The sequence below is a fragment of the Cyprinodon variegatus genome, unplaced genomic scaffold (assembly GCF_000732505.1).
Source record: "Cyprinodon variegatus isolate N-32 unplaced genomic scaffold, C_variegatus-1.0 Scaffold121, whole genome shotgun sequence".
Lineage (NCBI taxonomy): Eukaryota > Metazoa > Chordata > Actinopteri > Cyprinodontiformes > Cyprinodontidae > Cyprinodon > Cyprinodon variegatus.
In genome coordinates, this window is record NW_015150574.1 from 1,414,423 (window position 1) to 1,428,712 (window position 14,290).

The 14,290-nt window shown below is 36.4% G+C and overlaps 1 protein-coding gene across 2 annotated transcripts in view; it reads left to right on the forward strand.

Annotated features, from left to right (window-relative positions):
* Window positions 1-8,725, forward strand: part of LOC107085319 (transmembrane protein 132B-like) — a 333,447-nt gene extending 324,722 nt beyond the window's left edge. For both annotated transcript variants that reach the window (XM_015375581.1, XM_015375583.1), the window contains exons 11-16: window positions 1,394-1,456; window positions 1,968-2,096; window positions 4,328-4,456; window positions 4,563-4,847; window positions 5,043-5,311; window positions 7,615-8,725. In XM_015375581.1, coding sequence (XP_015231067.1) covers window positions 1,394-1,456; window positions 1,968-2,096; window positions 4,328-4,456; window positions 4,563-4,847; window positions 5,043-5,311; window positions 7,615-8,239 — 1,500 coding nt within the window. In that variant the 3' untranslated portion in view covers window positions 8,240-8,725. The remainder of the gene's footprint in view (window positions 1-1,393; window positions 1,457-1,967; window positions 2,097-4,327; window positions 4,457-4,562; window positions 4,848-5,042; window positions 5,312-7,614) is intronic.
* The last annotated feature ends 5,565 nt before the right edge of the window (window positions 8,726-14,290 follow it).

Here is a 14,290-nt window from a genome sequence, read left to right on the forward strand (position 1 = left end):
AATATAACAGCTGAGTGTATGTTTTGCATCAGACCAACTTGGGACACGTAGATACAACTGCAGCTGAGCAATCATAGACAGCTGTGTGCCGTTTTGGGGCCAAGAAAAGGGAATTTACCCCACACTCCCTCTTTCTACATGCTGGAGTTGACAGCCACCATTTGATAGTTTGACATTTCAATTTTACCTCTCCAGCTTAGACTCCCTGAGCCCTAATTCTTCCTCTATTGCCCATCTTTCTTTCTTTAGTCTGTCTCCCACAGCTTCTCCCTCTTAGATGCTCATTCTCAGTCTTGAAGAGCAATCCCATACATGTCAATCATAAAAAAAAAATCTTACCTCTCAGAGGGTGAGATTGAATTTGACACTCCAGCACGTTCACTGAGAGATTTTCTTTGTACACCAATCAGATCTGCCTGTCCATGTCGCCAGGCAGAGGAGTTCACTCTACCGCGAGGCTGCTAATCTGTGTCACTGTCATTCCTCTGCATTGCCTCTCCTCCTGTATCCCAATCTCTTTCATGCTCCGTCCCTTTGCCCTATCTTATATTCTGTCCACCCCTATTTGTCATTGTCTCTCCTGCTCTGACACCTGCTCTGTGTTACCCTCTCTTGCTCACCACTTGCTTTTACTCTCCTTTCATCAACTCACTTTGCCTTTAACATTTTTTATGCTTTGCTTTTGGCCCAGTTGACTTGAATACTAACCCACAGCAGCACAGCTGAGGGGTCTATGTGTTTCAGGTAGTGTTTGCAAGATTTAATTACTCACCATATGCTCTTTTTGCTATATATACTGAAAGCAATTGCTCTTAACACAAATTTGAATCCATATGCAGAAAATTAATCAGCGATAAGATAATCCTGTTAATCTAAGACTAGGTTATTGCGGACAAAAAAACCTTGGGAAGCTTATCTTAGGATCTATTTTTATGTCACTATCGCAGTATTAAGCAGGTTTTACAACCAGCTACCCTACAGAGTTTAGAAAAATATTAAATTTAACTATTCTGTTGTCTAAATAATTATAGAATAAAAACCATGGGACTTTCTTTTATATGCTGTATACACACCTTGTTTTCAAAATTTGACCTTCCTTATAGTTTTTTTGACTACATTTAAACACCTATCCTGGAGTCCGGTTGTATTCCAATTAAACCTGTTTTGTGATTAACATAATGTTCTTAAAATTCTAGGATTCTGAGTCTGGAAAAGCAATACATTTTTACATAAAAATGCATTATGTTCTAAAATTTAAACCATAATTTAAACCCATCATGCTGTGTAATGGATTTCAATTAACATCTATATTAAATTTATTCTATTACTTTCAAATTGTTTGTTTTTTGTTTGCAAAAAAAATAAATAGTGCTTATCTTACAATTTATTACAGGTATTGTCCCCTCTGTCCGATTCCATCCTGGCAGAGAAGACTGTGACAGTACTAGATGACAAGGTACAGCACCATTTAGACTAGTTTAGTAATTTGATTTGGTTAAACCTTTTTTTCATGACTTTGATGCTGGATCTGAGACAGACTGGTCCAAGGTTTTACCCAGGAACCACTGTACGGTATATAGGCACCAACCATATGTTCACAAATTTATTGGTTTGTGTATTTTTACAACAATTGCTATAAAACACTGTTTATGATATAATGAGCAAATTATTTTAACTAACATAACTTTTTTAGCTTAGTATCTTTTTTTTCTGCCCACAGAGTTGAATATTAAATAATTATCCTTCCAAAGATGCTTAAATGTACTAAGAAATTGAAATTAATAAAATTTTTTGTTTATGTTATCTGACTACATAACACCAATGGTCCAAGGTATAATCTGCAGAAGTTTTATTTTGTTTTGTTTTTGTTTATTCAATGTTAAAAAAAAGTGGTAATCCAACATTTTTATAAGCATTTTTTTTAATTATGGTAAAATATGTATTGAATTAGATATGTGTTTCTGTAGGTAACAATAACAGACCTAGGAGTCCAGCTAGTTGCATCGTTGTCTCTCAGCATGACTGCAAGTCCTGGAAATTACCAAGCTATACAGCTAACAACTACAGCTACAGACCTGCTTCACACACCTAAACAGGTAAGGATTGCTTTACTTATATAGATAGATATAAAGGGCATTCACAAATGTACCAACACTCACCTGGAGACACTATGTTTGAAATTATAATTTCACTTTTAATTGGCATCTTTTTGTTGCATTTCGCTAACAATAAACAGACGTTTCCATATAGATGATGAGGCACACTGTATTCATAAATTCATCTTATTTTTGCTGTGACATATTACCACATTATTTAAGATTGGGTTACAGGAAGAGGTGGGTGGTGTACCCCAACATTTTACTAAAGTAACAGTAGCACTTCTGCACCTTTTTTTTTTTTTATCCAAGTAAAACTAGTAATACAAGTACTTAGTAATAACGCTACTTAAGTACTGAGCAATTGTTGGCTTATAACATCTAATTTAGTGTTTGAAATAATGTAATCGGACAACAATGTGTGCAAAGTCTGGTATGTTAAGGTATTGAAATGAAATAAAAATATTACAAATAAAAAACATGATTCCAAAATTACAAATTTGGGCAGAATAAACAACATAATTTTATAAAAACAATTTTTACAGTTTAGAGAATCTATACATGTCAGGAAAGAATTAGGTACTTGCAGCTACACAGTAATATCTACTGTTTACTGACTAGCTCAAGTTATTAATTGGATTAGAGAAGATAATTGATTTAAGTGAATAGATGATTATTTAGGTAAATATCATGTTAGTTTGCAGTTTTTTGACCAACATGCAGAAGCATACGAATCTGGACACAGAAAACTGCATTCTGGTTGAGGGGGTAGACCAATTGAGTATGGCTTGAACCTTCTCTGCATCTGGCTTCACCTGTCTGCTCTTGACAATGCGTATCAAGAAGATGATTAATATGGCATGAAGATCACAATTCTCAGCTTCGACAAAGAGTTTGTTCTCTAGAAGACATTGAAGAACTTGATGCACATGGATATTTCTGTTCAGAATGTCTGCAAGGTCTACGAATTCAAACTGATTTTAAAAAATATCTAACATTTCAAAGGGACTGAAAAACTGTTCGAGAGACTGAAAGGCATTAACAGATATTCAAACGGAGCTAGGGGGTCTTGAATGTAAAATTAATTGAGTAAAGTTAGCATTTACCACAAACTCCTAAAAGATCAATAAGCACTGTTTAATTTGTTATTCTTCATATAGTTAGGCAATAGTTCATTAAACACAGTGTTTTAGAGTAATCAGCTAATTCTGTCTTTAAATTAACTGCTTAATCACTTATGAAAGTAGGAAATTAATTAAAAAAAAGGAATAAAGCAAAATACCATGAAGTTCAGACTTTCAAATTACAGGGTAGCCTAAAATTCAGGATGATGGATAAACTTTAACTGAAACCTAAAAAAGGAAGATCGATCATTCTGTTTTGAGGTTGTGGTTAAGCAACACCTTGCTGTGATTGTCACCATGTTTACCAAATTGCATTATTTCAGACACAGGCAACTCTAGGTTAAAATTTGAACGTGTTTTGTTGGAATTAGTTTCCAATTTACATTTTAAAATAATTACAATACAACACAAAATGCATGACTATAGGCTTTTTTAAACTAAGTTTTAAAGCCTTCACTATGCAAACCTTTCTTTTATTGAGAACTATTTCTTAGTATGCCCTCTAAACTCATCTGTGCATTTTATTTTCCTAAAGTCTCTTCTGATGGTAAAGTAACCACAGTATTTCAGGTCGAATTATCTAATTCAATATATGATGACTTTAATATGCTCATAACAGGTTTTCTTAAAAACAGATACTACCAACTGCACAATATGTGGATGTGTAAAATATAGAAATAAAACAGAAATTACTCTTTCTCATACAAATTAGCAGTGCTTATTTAAAGGGGTCATAGAATGATTCTATAGGTTATTTGGTGAGGGTCCTTAAGGTCTCTAAATAGGGTGTCTAACATTGGTTGTGCTGAAAATGGCATATTTGTTGTTTGATGAGCGCCAAATGCAAGCCTGGTTAAAAGCCCTAGAATGAAACGACAGGTTTTCTTCCTTTTGTGGTATGCTCATGAATATTTAGATGAGCTGTGCGCTGATTGGTTGGCAAAGCTGCTGAGTAAAGACACATCATAGCAACAAGCACTCACTCACTTTAATAAAACACAAAATATAGCTACAACTGGTATTTTAGGTTAAAGCACTGCAGGGTTAATTGTATATATTAAGATGCCTTGATCAAACTTTTTTATTTTTTGTTTTCCTCACGTCCAGGAAGCTGTAGTAAGTGCATGGATTCATTACAGTGATGGTTCAGTGACACCCCTGGATATCTATGATCCCAAAGACTTCCTCCTCTCAGCTATCTCACTGGATGAGAACGTCATATCTGTGACCAATCAGGTAAAATAAGGTCCTTTCAAAAATAAAAAAAACACCTTCATTGCATTTTCACCAAACATAACAAGAACATCTCTTCTCATCTTCCTGTTACTGGACTGTCAAATAGGAGCAGCACTGGCCAATTATAGTAGCTGAGGGTGATGGACAAGGCCCACTGTTTCGTGTGGAGATGGTCATTTCTGAGACTTGCCAGAAGTCTAAGAGGAAGAGTGTGCTGGCATCTGGAGTTGGTAATGTGGTAGTCAAATTTGGAGCTAACAGCGATGAGAGAGGTGGACCAGAGGATGGTGGAGGTTTGGAAAACAGCACCAGTGAGCAAAGAACCAATAATGGAGGGGAATGGAATTCCAAGAGTGTGGCTGGGGACCGAGAGGAAGGAGCTATGAGGAAGGTGGGTGAATTATTTTGGATTTTTCTCTGAAATCATTCTTCTTATTCTGTTTTTTTCAATTCTGTCAAAAAGTCTTCTAAAGGTTGCAATTATAAATTTCCACCAATAGTTGAAACTTACACTGGAATTATGCATTTCCCCATTTCGATTGGATTTTACATTTCATAACAGCTTTTTTTCTTTTTATTTCATCAGGTTAGCACAACGACAAAGAGCACAGTTACACAACGTGCTTTAGGTGGCAGAGCTGCCAGTGGTGGCAACAGCGGCCAGGGAGGTTCAAGTCAAGCAAATGGCTATAGCAAGAACCCTGTACAGGTCGAGGTTCCAGGAACTGGGAACGGGGAGCTGACACAGACTACGAGAGGCCTGTCAGACCTCGAGATTGGGATGTATGCTCTTCTGGGAGTATTCTGTCTGGCAATATTGGTCTTCCTCATCAACTGTGTCAGCTTCGCATTCAGGTAATACATTGTAAAAGTTTAAGCTAAACTTAAAATGAAAAGTAATTCAAGTTTCCCCAAAAAATTGAACATGCCAAGGTTTTATGCTGGTTATTTTAAAGGGTTTACATTAACACAAGATGTTTGGGTACTCAATTTAGATTTTTTGCTGAAATTTGATTCCTTTGACATGGTTTTGTGCCATCGTTATTTTAGGAAACAAGTCAGGATAGTGGAGAAAAAATGGAAAATCAATCAAATTCTAAGAGAAGAGTGACTTTTAAACAGTAGATTGTGTGTTTAAACTCTGACTGTTTTAAGTATTAACTCCAGCACATCTGGTGTTTGTTTGTAGTGAACCGTGCCAAACACAGCAGAATTGCGCTAAATCTAGTACTAGTTCAACAGTAGGGCTCGGCATGGTTCACCTGTGGCTCTGTTCACTGATAACAAAGAGCGCATGAGCAGACCACACATCTCCAGTTTACAGTCAGCTGACTCATTTCGGGGGTTTCCGGCATGTCCAGCTTTGCAATTAACAAATCTTTTCCCCTGTTCACAACACAAACTTCTTCTCAGCCTATTGGCAATAAATGGCATCAAGAGTGTGGTGTGACCTGGGAAGATGCAGAGACCAAGATTCTCATTGAAATTTGTACAGAGAACGCGATCCAGGCACATAAGATCCTGAATATTATGGGCGCTGCCCTTTTTGTTAGCGTAATTTCCGCCTTGAGAGCTGTAGTATCGTGGACTGCTAATGCAGAGGTGTCAAGTAACGAAGTACAAATACTTTGTTACTGTACTGAAGTAGACTTTTTAGGTATCTATACTTTACTCCATTACTTATTTTTCTTCCTACTTCTTACTTCTACTGATTACATTTTCACACAAGTATCTGTACTTTCTATTCCTTACATTTTTAAAACAAATGTTACTCGTTACTATTGGCTTTGGTTTAATGTTTATAAATATGTATTTCACGTCATGTGCGCCATCTAATGCAGATCATTGGCGCCATCCACATCTAGTGAAAACTAGTATAATTGGGTGAGTTATATACGCAAACACTCATTGGTTAGCTATTCGTCAGATTTGTGCTGACGCCAAAGGAAATCATCAGAGGCAAGCATGTTTTCTTCTAACTGCAAACGGGAATTGTCTATGCAATGCTGCAATGTCGAATTTAGAAAAAGATGTTGAAATGTCTGAAAGGTCTGACACAGACGAGAGTGTATCGGGAGACAGAGACCAACAGCACCTCCATCATCCTTGGCCCTATCTCAAACAATAGTTGGAAAATTGAGCTTTCAATTCATATAGTGGCATCTGTTTTTTTTTTTTTTTTTTAAAGGTTACTTTATACTTTTATACTTAAAGTAATTTTTGGAGCACATACTTTTTCACATTTATTTGAGTAAAGAGTTCAAGTTGATACTTCAACTTTTACCAGAGTGTTTTTAAACTACAGTATCTATACTTCTACTTAAGTAACAAATGTCAACACACTCTAGTAAACAGATAAATGGAGGCAGAACATGTCTTTCAGTCATCAATGCACACACTGAGAGACACACAGGAGCTCTTTCAAGCTGGGCACCATTTCATCTACGACACCTGTCCCATCTACGAGGAATCAGAATCCAGGGCTCATTGGAAAATGTTGAAGACCCCTGTTGTCAGCGATTTCTTCTGTTGACATACATTGTTATTGGAGGTGTTGCAGGAAGCTATAAAACATGTAAAATTATAACCTTTGCTACAGCCCTGTTGGCTCCAGGCTAAATCTAAAGACTTTGAAGGATGTTTGCTCCTCAAATTAGTATGCAGAGGTCCAGTATTAAAGTCATCTTATTTATTTATTTATTTCTTTTTTAAATGTCCACCACTTTCTACATCATTGAAAATCATAAACTCCACTTATTTAGAATCTTTACATAATTCAAGCCACATGGTAACAAATGCGTTAGAAAAGATCTCCTTCTGCACCTTCAAGTTTGACTACATTGTTTCCAAAAACAGAGGGTGAGGAAGTTCACAGATCACCATTCGTCATCACAAGTCACCATGAGAGAATCCAATTTCACAGGCCCTCTTGCATAGACAGAGGGCCCAGTTAACATTTCATACATTTGTCTGTAACATGTCAGTGTTTCTAATGTGTTTTGACACAACTCTTTTCAAAAACCTGAAAGAACAAAGTCCTATCACAGAATAATTCCCAGATTGATTATGAAATATCATTAGAATATTTAGGAATTATGTTTTTGTTTCGTTATTCGCCGTAATTGATGCTCATCTGTCATCTGTCTTTTGTTCTTTAGGTATCGTCACAAGCAGGTGCCCGTACTAGAAGCAGGTGGTAACATGAACCATGCCCATGACTGGGTGTGGCTTGGTACCGAGGCTGACCTGTTAGCTGACCATACAGACCAATGCCAAGGGTTACCTGATGAATGTACAACCATCATTGACAGAAATGAAGGAGGATATGAGGAGAGCAAGTACCTTCTGAATGGTGCTGGAAACACTTTGGTGATGAGTTTAGGCACTGGCATGGGCACAAAAAGTGCGGGTGGTGGCACAGGGGGACTTCGGGGGATGACCCATGGACAGACCCTGCCACGGTCCGTTGCAGAGCCCCATCAGTGCCTTTCTGCAATTACTACTGGTGGCAAAGATGCCACTGGGCAAACAGAGCATCTCAATAATTCTCCCCGAGCTGCGGCTGCAGCCGCAGTTGCTGTTGCCAAGCGCAAAAGAGTTAAATTCACATCCTTTGCCACTGTTTTGCCCAACGATAATTCTGGTGGTGGTGGCCCGTATGTTAATTCCTCAGTTCTTGTCACAAATGGGAATGAGGATGACATAAAGTGGGTGTGCCAGGATATGGACCTGGGTCAGTCTGAAATCAGAACCTACATGGAGAGGCTACAAGACAATCTGTGACTGTTTAGGAAAGATACTGAGCAATATACAGGCAACGGATATGTGTTGGATAAAAGATGGACAATGAGTAAAATTCACCTGTGATGCCTTTGCAGTGGATTAATAGAGGGTCAGGTGAAGCAAAAATTGTGGGATGACTAAACACAAAAGGTGTAATGAACTAAAGGTTTTGGACACAGCTTGTGGGTAGCTTGTCAATAGCTTCCCTTAAGAAAGGCAAAGTATAAAGTCATTACATTACATAAAAGTAAAAGTAGCAAACAATAAGTAACATTCAGAGTTTGTTTTGTGTTACTTATTGTGGAAATCATTCTGTAAAAATCAATAATGATCATTATTGGGTTATGTGTGTTTACTTTCAGAAAACAAGTAAAGCACTGTAATCATACATTATCAATTCAGGGTATGTTAAAGGACAAACTTTTGTATGCCACTTTACATCTTAACAAAGATGTTAAACAACTTTGAGCTTGTAATGACGTCAAACCCTTTTTTTTTTTTTTTTTTTTTTTTACATATTATTTATTACCATTAATGACAATGGCTGTTAAAAAATATTTAGTTTTAAAATATACAGAATTTATCTGCCAGGACTCCTGACGGGGAAAGTAAACCAATAATTTAGGGACACTCAAAATAACTGATTTATACAATGCGAGTTGTATAAAATATAAATGTGTTTCAAAAATTAAACAACAGATGTGATAATTCTATGTTTTTCTTCAGGCAATCACACTTTTCCATAAAATGCTTTTGAGAGTTTAAGAAGAAGTCATGAGAAAGACTGTTTCATCCTTGGATCCAACATATAGGTTTTATTCTTGCACAATAGAAAATAAGAAAGGACACAGGTAATTTTTTCAGCGGGCCATATTTGGTGAACCCTACAGCCAATGACTGAGCTTTCTTCATCAAAAAAATGGCAACATCCCCTTGTCTCTCCTCTTCTATGATTAAACAGCTGCGAGAACCAGAGCAAACAATGGAATATGGTCAGAATGCATCCTGCAAACCAAAGGGGATGAGCAGCAAATAGTAAATGGCTTGGACTTTGCAAAACCTGGCAAAAATATTTAAGACTTACAATAAGGACATTAAGCCAGGTAGAAAGTACGGAATGACATTACAGTATCCCTGAAAATGACTGACAGTGGCTTAGAAATGGCTTGAAATATATATGTAGGAAATAATCCTTTCCATATTACCATAGAAATATTTTTCCTTCTGTTTATACTTTTTGATAGATATGTTTTTATGTTTTTCTTTTTTTGATTCATTGTTAAAAACATTTTAAATTGTAGCTTTGAATTTGAGGGATCCACTGATATTTTAAGTATATATGATTCTTTTGTTTTAGACACTGTTTCTATTTATTCAAATTTGACATTTGAGAGGGTGAGGAAGGAAAGAAACACCAAGGACAATGGCCTGAAGTAATGGACAGTCTGCTGGTGAATGATAGCACATAAAAGGATAAGTGAGGGAGATGGGAAGACGGAGCAGGCAGAGGTTGCCTCACCTTCGTAAAGCTCAGGTGATCAGTTGTGAAGAATCTGACAAAAAAAGGAGAATTGTAAGATTGTTCAGATTGCAATATTTATTTATAAACGTTTTATTGTTTCAGAGTACAGTGTATGTTGTAAATAAATAAACATGCTTCAAAGTGCTTGTGAATAAGTTAAGAGGTCACTAGCCAACATGTTGATATTTTGTACATTTTATGGTGCACATAGCAGTACAGAATACTATCTCAAGTTTCACTCCAATGTGAAAGTGATCCTGATGGTTTTTATTCTAAAGTTGTACCTGTCTTTGTTTGAAGTATTGAGTTAATCCTTGCCTTTGTACAGGATAGGAATCAGTTTTCTTCTGTACCGAGATGTAAAAATGGAGGCAATTCATGAAAAGTTATACTTAATAACTGTTAAACTAATGAGCCTGTGAGGTCCAATTCATGAAGAAAAACAAACCAAATGTTTTTATGATGTTCAGTGGGCACTTAAGTTTTATTTTTTTTAATTTGATTGTGAATAAACATTATATATTCACATCAATCATAATCTGAACCACTGAATTTTAAATCAGCAAGAACTGTGAAAAATAAATAACTTGATGAAAAATCAACTAAAATGGGCTTGGGAGCCTCCACCAAAGCAATAAATATTTTGACTGGTGACCCTCTTGTATACTCTGGACTCATTACTGTATCCATCATACTCTGTAATAAAGACAAGTCTGTTGTGCTAAAAAAAAAAGTCCCAAAAGTGTAAAATCAGCATTGCTGGGGGTTTAGTAGTGAGTTATTATTTCTTTAATGTGGAAAAACCTTTATATGCTTCAAGAACAGAGATAGTTATTTACTAATTACTTTGACTAGTTACTCGAGTACTTTGTACTCTTAAAAAAGTACTGTTAGTAGTATTGTTACCGCATTGTACTTTTTACTTTTACTATTCCAACATACCATTACTATTAATCTTGATTAGCCTGCTTGCTTTTAGTTAAAGGAATAGTACACCCAAAACATGATTAGCCTTCATTTTCTACTCACCCCCATGCTGAACAACACTCTGGAGTACTTTTTTGATATCTCAAATGCATCTGGAGATCTGGGAGGCTTCTTGCTGTCTGCTGACATTCAAATCATGGAGGTCTATGGCGCCCGAGGCAGAAAAGTCCACAAAAAACGTGTCAATATTCCTCCATACTGCTCGTCCAATGTATTCCAAGTGTCCTGAGTGGGTAGCATCCATAATTTACTCGAAACGAAGTCATTTAGAATGTTTTTAGAGCATAAACAGTAGTGTATAGGCTTTCCTAAAAGCGCGTTCACGAGTCTACGGAAACCGCGGCAGACCAAACCAGATGAAAGTGCGCATTCAGCGTCTGCTCTGCCGATAATGCAAGCGTAGAAGAAGAAATGTGCTGTTTACCTGTGCAAAGAAAGAAACAACGAAAGAAAAATGTCTGAGGACTTCAGTGTTGAGGAAGAGGATGAGTTCTTTGCCGAGCTGAATGCGCACTTTCATCTGGTTTTTGTCTGATGAAATGTACTCCAGAGTGTTGTTCAGCATGGGGGTGAGTAGAAAATGAAGGCTAATCATGTTTTGGGTATACTATTCCTTTAACTAATTTCTTTAAAAGGATACTTTTTTATTTTTACTTGAGTAATAATATGATTAAATAGTGCTACTCTTACCTAAGTACCATTGTTGGCTACTCTACCCACCTCTGTTGAAAAATAATCACATTTTAATGTAATTCAAATGACTTATTTGACAACAATACACAACACATAAAGCCACTTCACAGAGACGATTCAATCAAGCTATATAGGGAAATTGAAAGTCTTCTATCCAAAGAAATCCTAGAATTCACTCCTCCTGGGTGAGTATAAAGTAGATTTTTTTGCTCGTATTTTATTGTTGATTGTCAACTCTCACAACGAGCATGCATGCAGCGGCAGTGGGTGAAACACCCTTTTCACTGGAAGAAACCTCCAGCAGAACTAGGTTCTGTGTGAGCATCCTTCTGCTGAGGCCAACTCTGTTTTTAAAAGGACAGAAGCAGGCATTCAAAAGGAACAAGGAAGCAATGACCCATAAATACTTCCAATGTTAGAAAAGGCAGCAGTAAACTAGATCCATAGGTTGCTCTGTCTAGGAAAGAAACAGTTAAGTTAAAAAAAAAAGGATGTAAGACAGAGCATAGAATTAATCCCAGTAAAAGCTGAGCCCATAGCTATGGCTAAGAGGCTAACAGAGATAGACACTGGAGAACAGGCCCAATTTCATAATCTATATTTGAAGGGGAACCTCCATGACCTCCAGTGAGAAGGCACTAAGGACGCAACTGCACTATTTTGTGCTTCCAAAAGATTTTTTCCCCTTACTCCTTTTCTCTCTTTTTTTCAGATACATTACTTTTTGTAAAAAATTATTTTTTTGGAGTTTTTAATTTAAGGTTTAAATGCAGCACCTTTTCTAAGACTCAAATGTCAGTGTGTTAGTCTTGGACTAAGCCCTTCTTCATTAGCACAACACAATATCCTTATGAATTGATCATATGCTTAACAAAAAAAAAAAAAAACTTTCTAGTATCAAATGTCACCAGTGTCTTATTTCTTGATAATTTCTTTCTATTTTAGATTTTTTTTTTTTTATTCATTCTTAACAAATCTCAAATGATTTCTTAAAGGTATAGAGGGCATTATTTTATTTCTGGTTGGATCATCTAAATAAGTGGTCCTCCTGATTGTCAATCATTCTGGTGATATCTTTATGTAAGGCTGTCGTAAGTGCATGTGCACTTTCAGTCGCATATCTGTGGTGAACTACGGTTTCAGACAGTCATTGAAACTCACCTTTCTCACCGCGGTTCATTGAAAGTGTCCAAGGGTCGTGGGAGAAAAAGTGTCTACAAAGTGTATGAGAAGAAAAGAAAGGCCTCAGAAGAGGCAGATATATCCCGAGATGCTTTGCACAAAGAGCTCTCCTCGAAAGCATTATGGGATTTGCTGTCACAGCGGGACGCTTTGGCCATAGGTTAACGCTACCCGACATAGGCGACTAATAACATAGATGGCACAAGCACCGGGCAGTGGAGGAGGAGTTAGTATACCTAAGGGAACAATAAGCAGTGATCATCTGTCCGAACGGTAAGTTAACTGAGTTTGCTATAAAGTCCACTCAATAGCCCCCGCTCTATACAGTGATTGAGGGATTTAGGGCGGATGTTCGGGCACAGTAAGCTTGTATGAGCAATGGAAACAGCAACTGTTAAACAGAGTGCACGAGGAGAATTGGGCTAATGCATGGTCTCACACGTGCATTTTTTTTTTTAGTGGACAGTGCGGGTCTTTTAAAAAGTTTTTGAAATTCCTCCACAATACCTTTAAAGTACTCTTAGAGCACAGCAGTATAATAAAATCTAATGAATTAAAAAGATTTAACCACAGTTTTAATCTTTCAAAGCGAAGAATAAAAAAATAAACTTTTGCCTCATAACAGTTTAATTTTGTTGCATTGTAAATTTTCCTCTTTACATATGTTACTGTTTGTTTTTTTCCAAATTGAAATAATGCAGGCCAAAGAACTTGTGAGTAACAGATGGTGTACTGATTTCCTTTTTATATTAAATGTGGGGACTTCAGAGATTCCTTAAATGATTACATGGTATTAGTATAGAAAAACTTTAAGATTAAACATACATAATGATGTTTGGCACCCTAACTCTACAGTCTAATTTAATCCTGACCTCAGGGATGCAGCTTTCAGTGGTGCAAGAGAGTAAGTTTCACCATCTGAATTTAGAAAAATCAAACATTGTTAATCAATACTGTGGTGAACCTTATATTCTTTAATAGCATTTTAAAAGGTTACCAGTGTTGAATTGATACTTATGGTAAGATTCTTAAATTGAACCAACATACAGCTGGGGCAAAATAGTCAAAGATGGAGTATTTATTAGCTGCCCCTGGGTATCAAGAGGCAGTTTTGATGATTAAAAATAAACCCTCTTATATAAAGTCAATAAAGATAATTATTTGTATCTAGAGGGTTTTAACAAACATATATGAAATTAGAAATAAATGATAAATCATCCATTAAAAGCCAGACTTCCAAGTTATAATTTGTGAAAAATGTTTTTTGTTGTACTTTTATTTATGTTAAACTTTTAGTAAAAATGCTTGCACTTTTACAACTGGCTCCAAGTCAGATAGTAATGCTCTCCAACATTGGCGTTATTTCTTTTAGGGTTTGTAATCATGTCAAAAAATATTAAAGCTACTTCTTAAAACATATTTTTACCACACACAGGAAACTTTTATATTTAGATATGGCAATGTGTATGACTCTTACTGCTTTTAAAATTCATTTAAATATTGTGTAACTATGTGTTGCTGTATTTCCCAATCATGATAATGATTGAGAAATAACCAACAGACTGATGTTACGGCAGCAGTTAGCCGAAGATCCAAATTCACATCCAGGCTGAGGAGGTAGCCCACGTCACTCTCCCTTGAAAATCTAGGGCTTATTCTGTGACAAA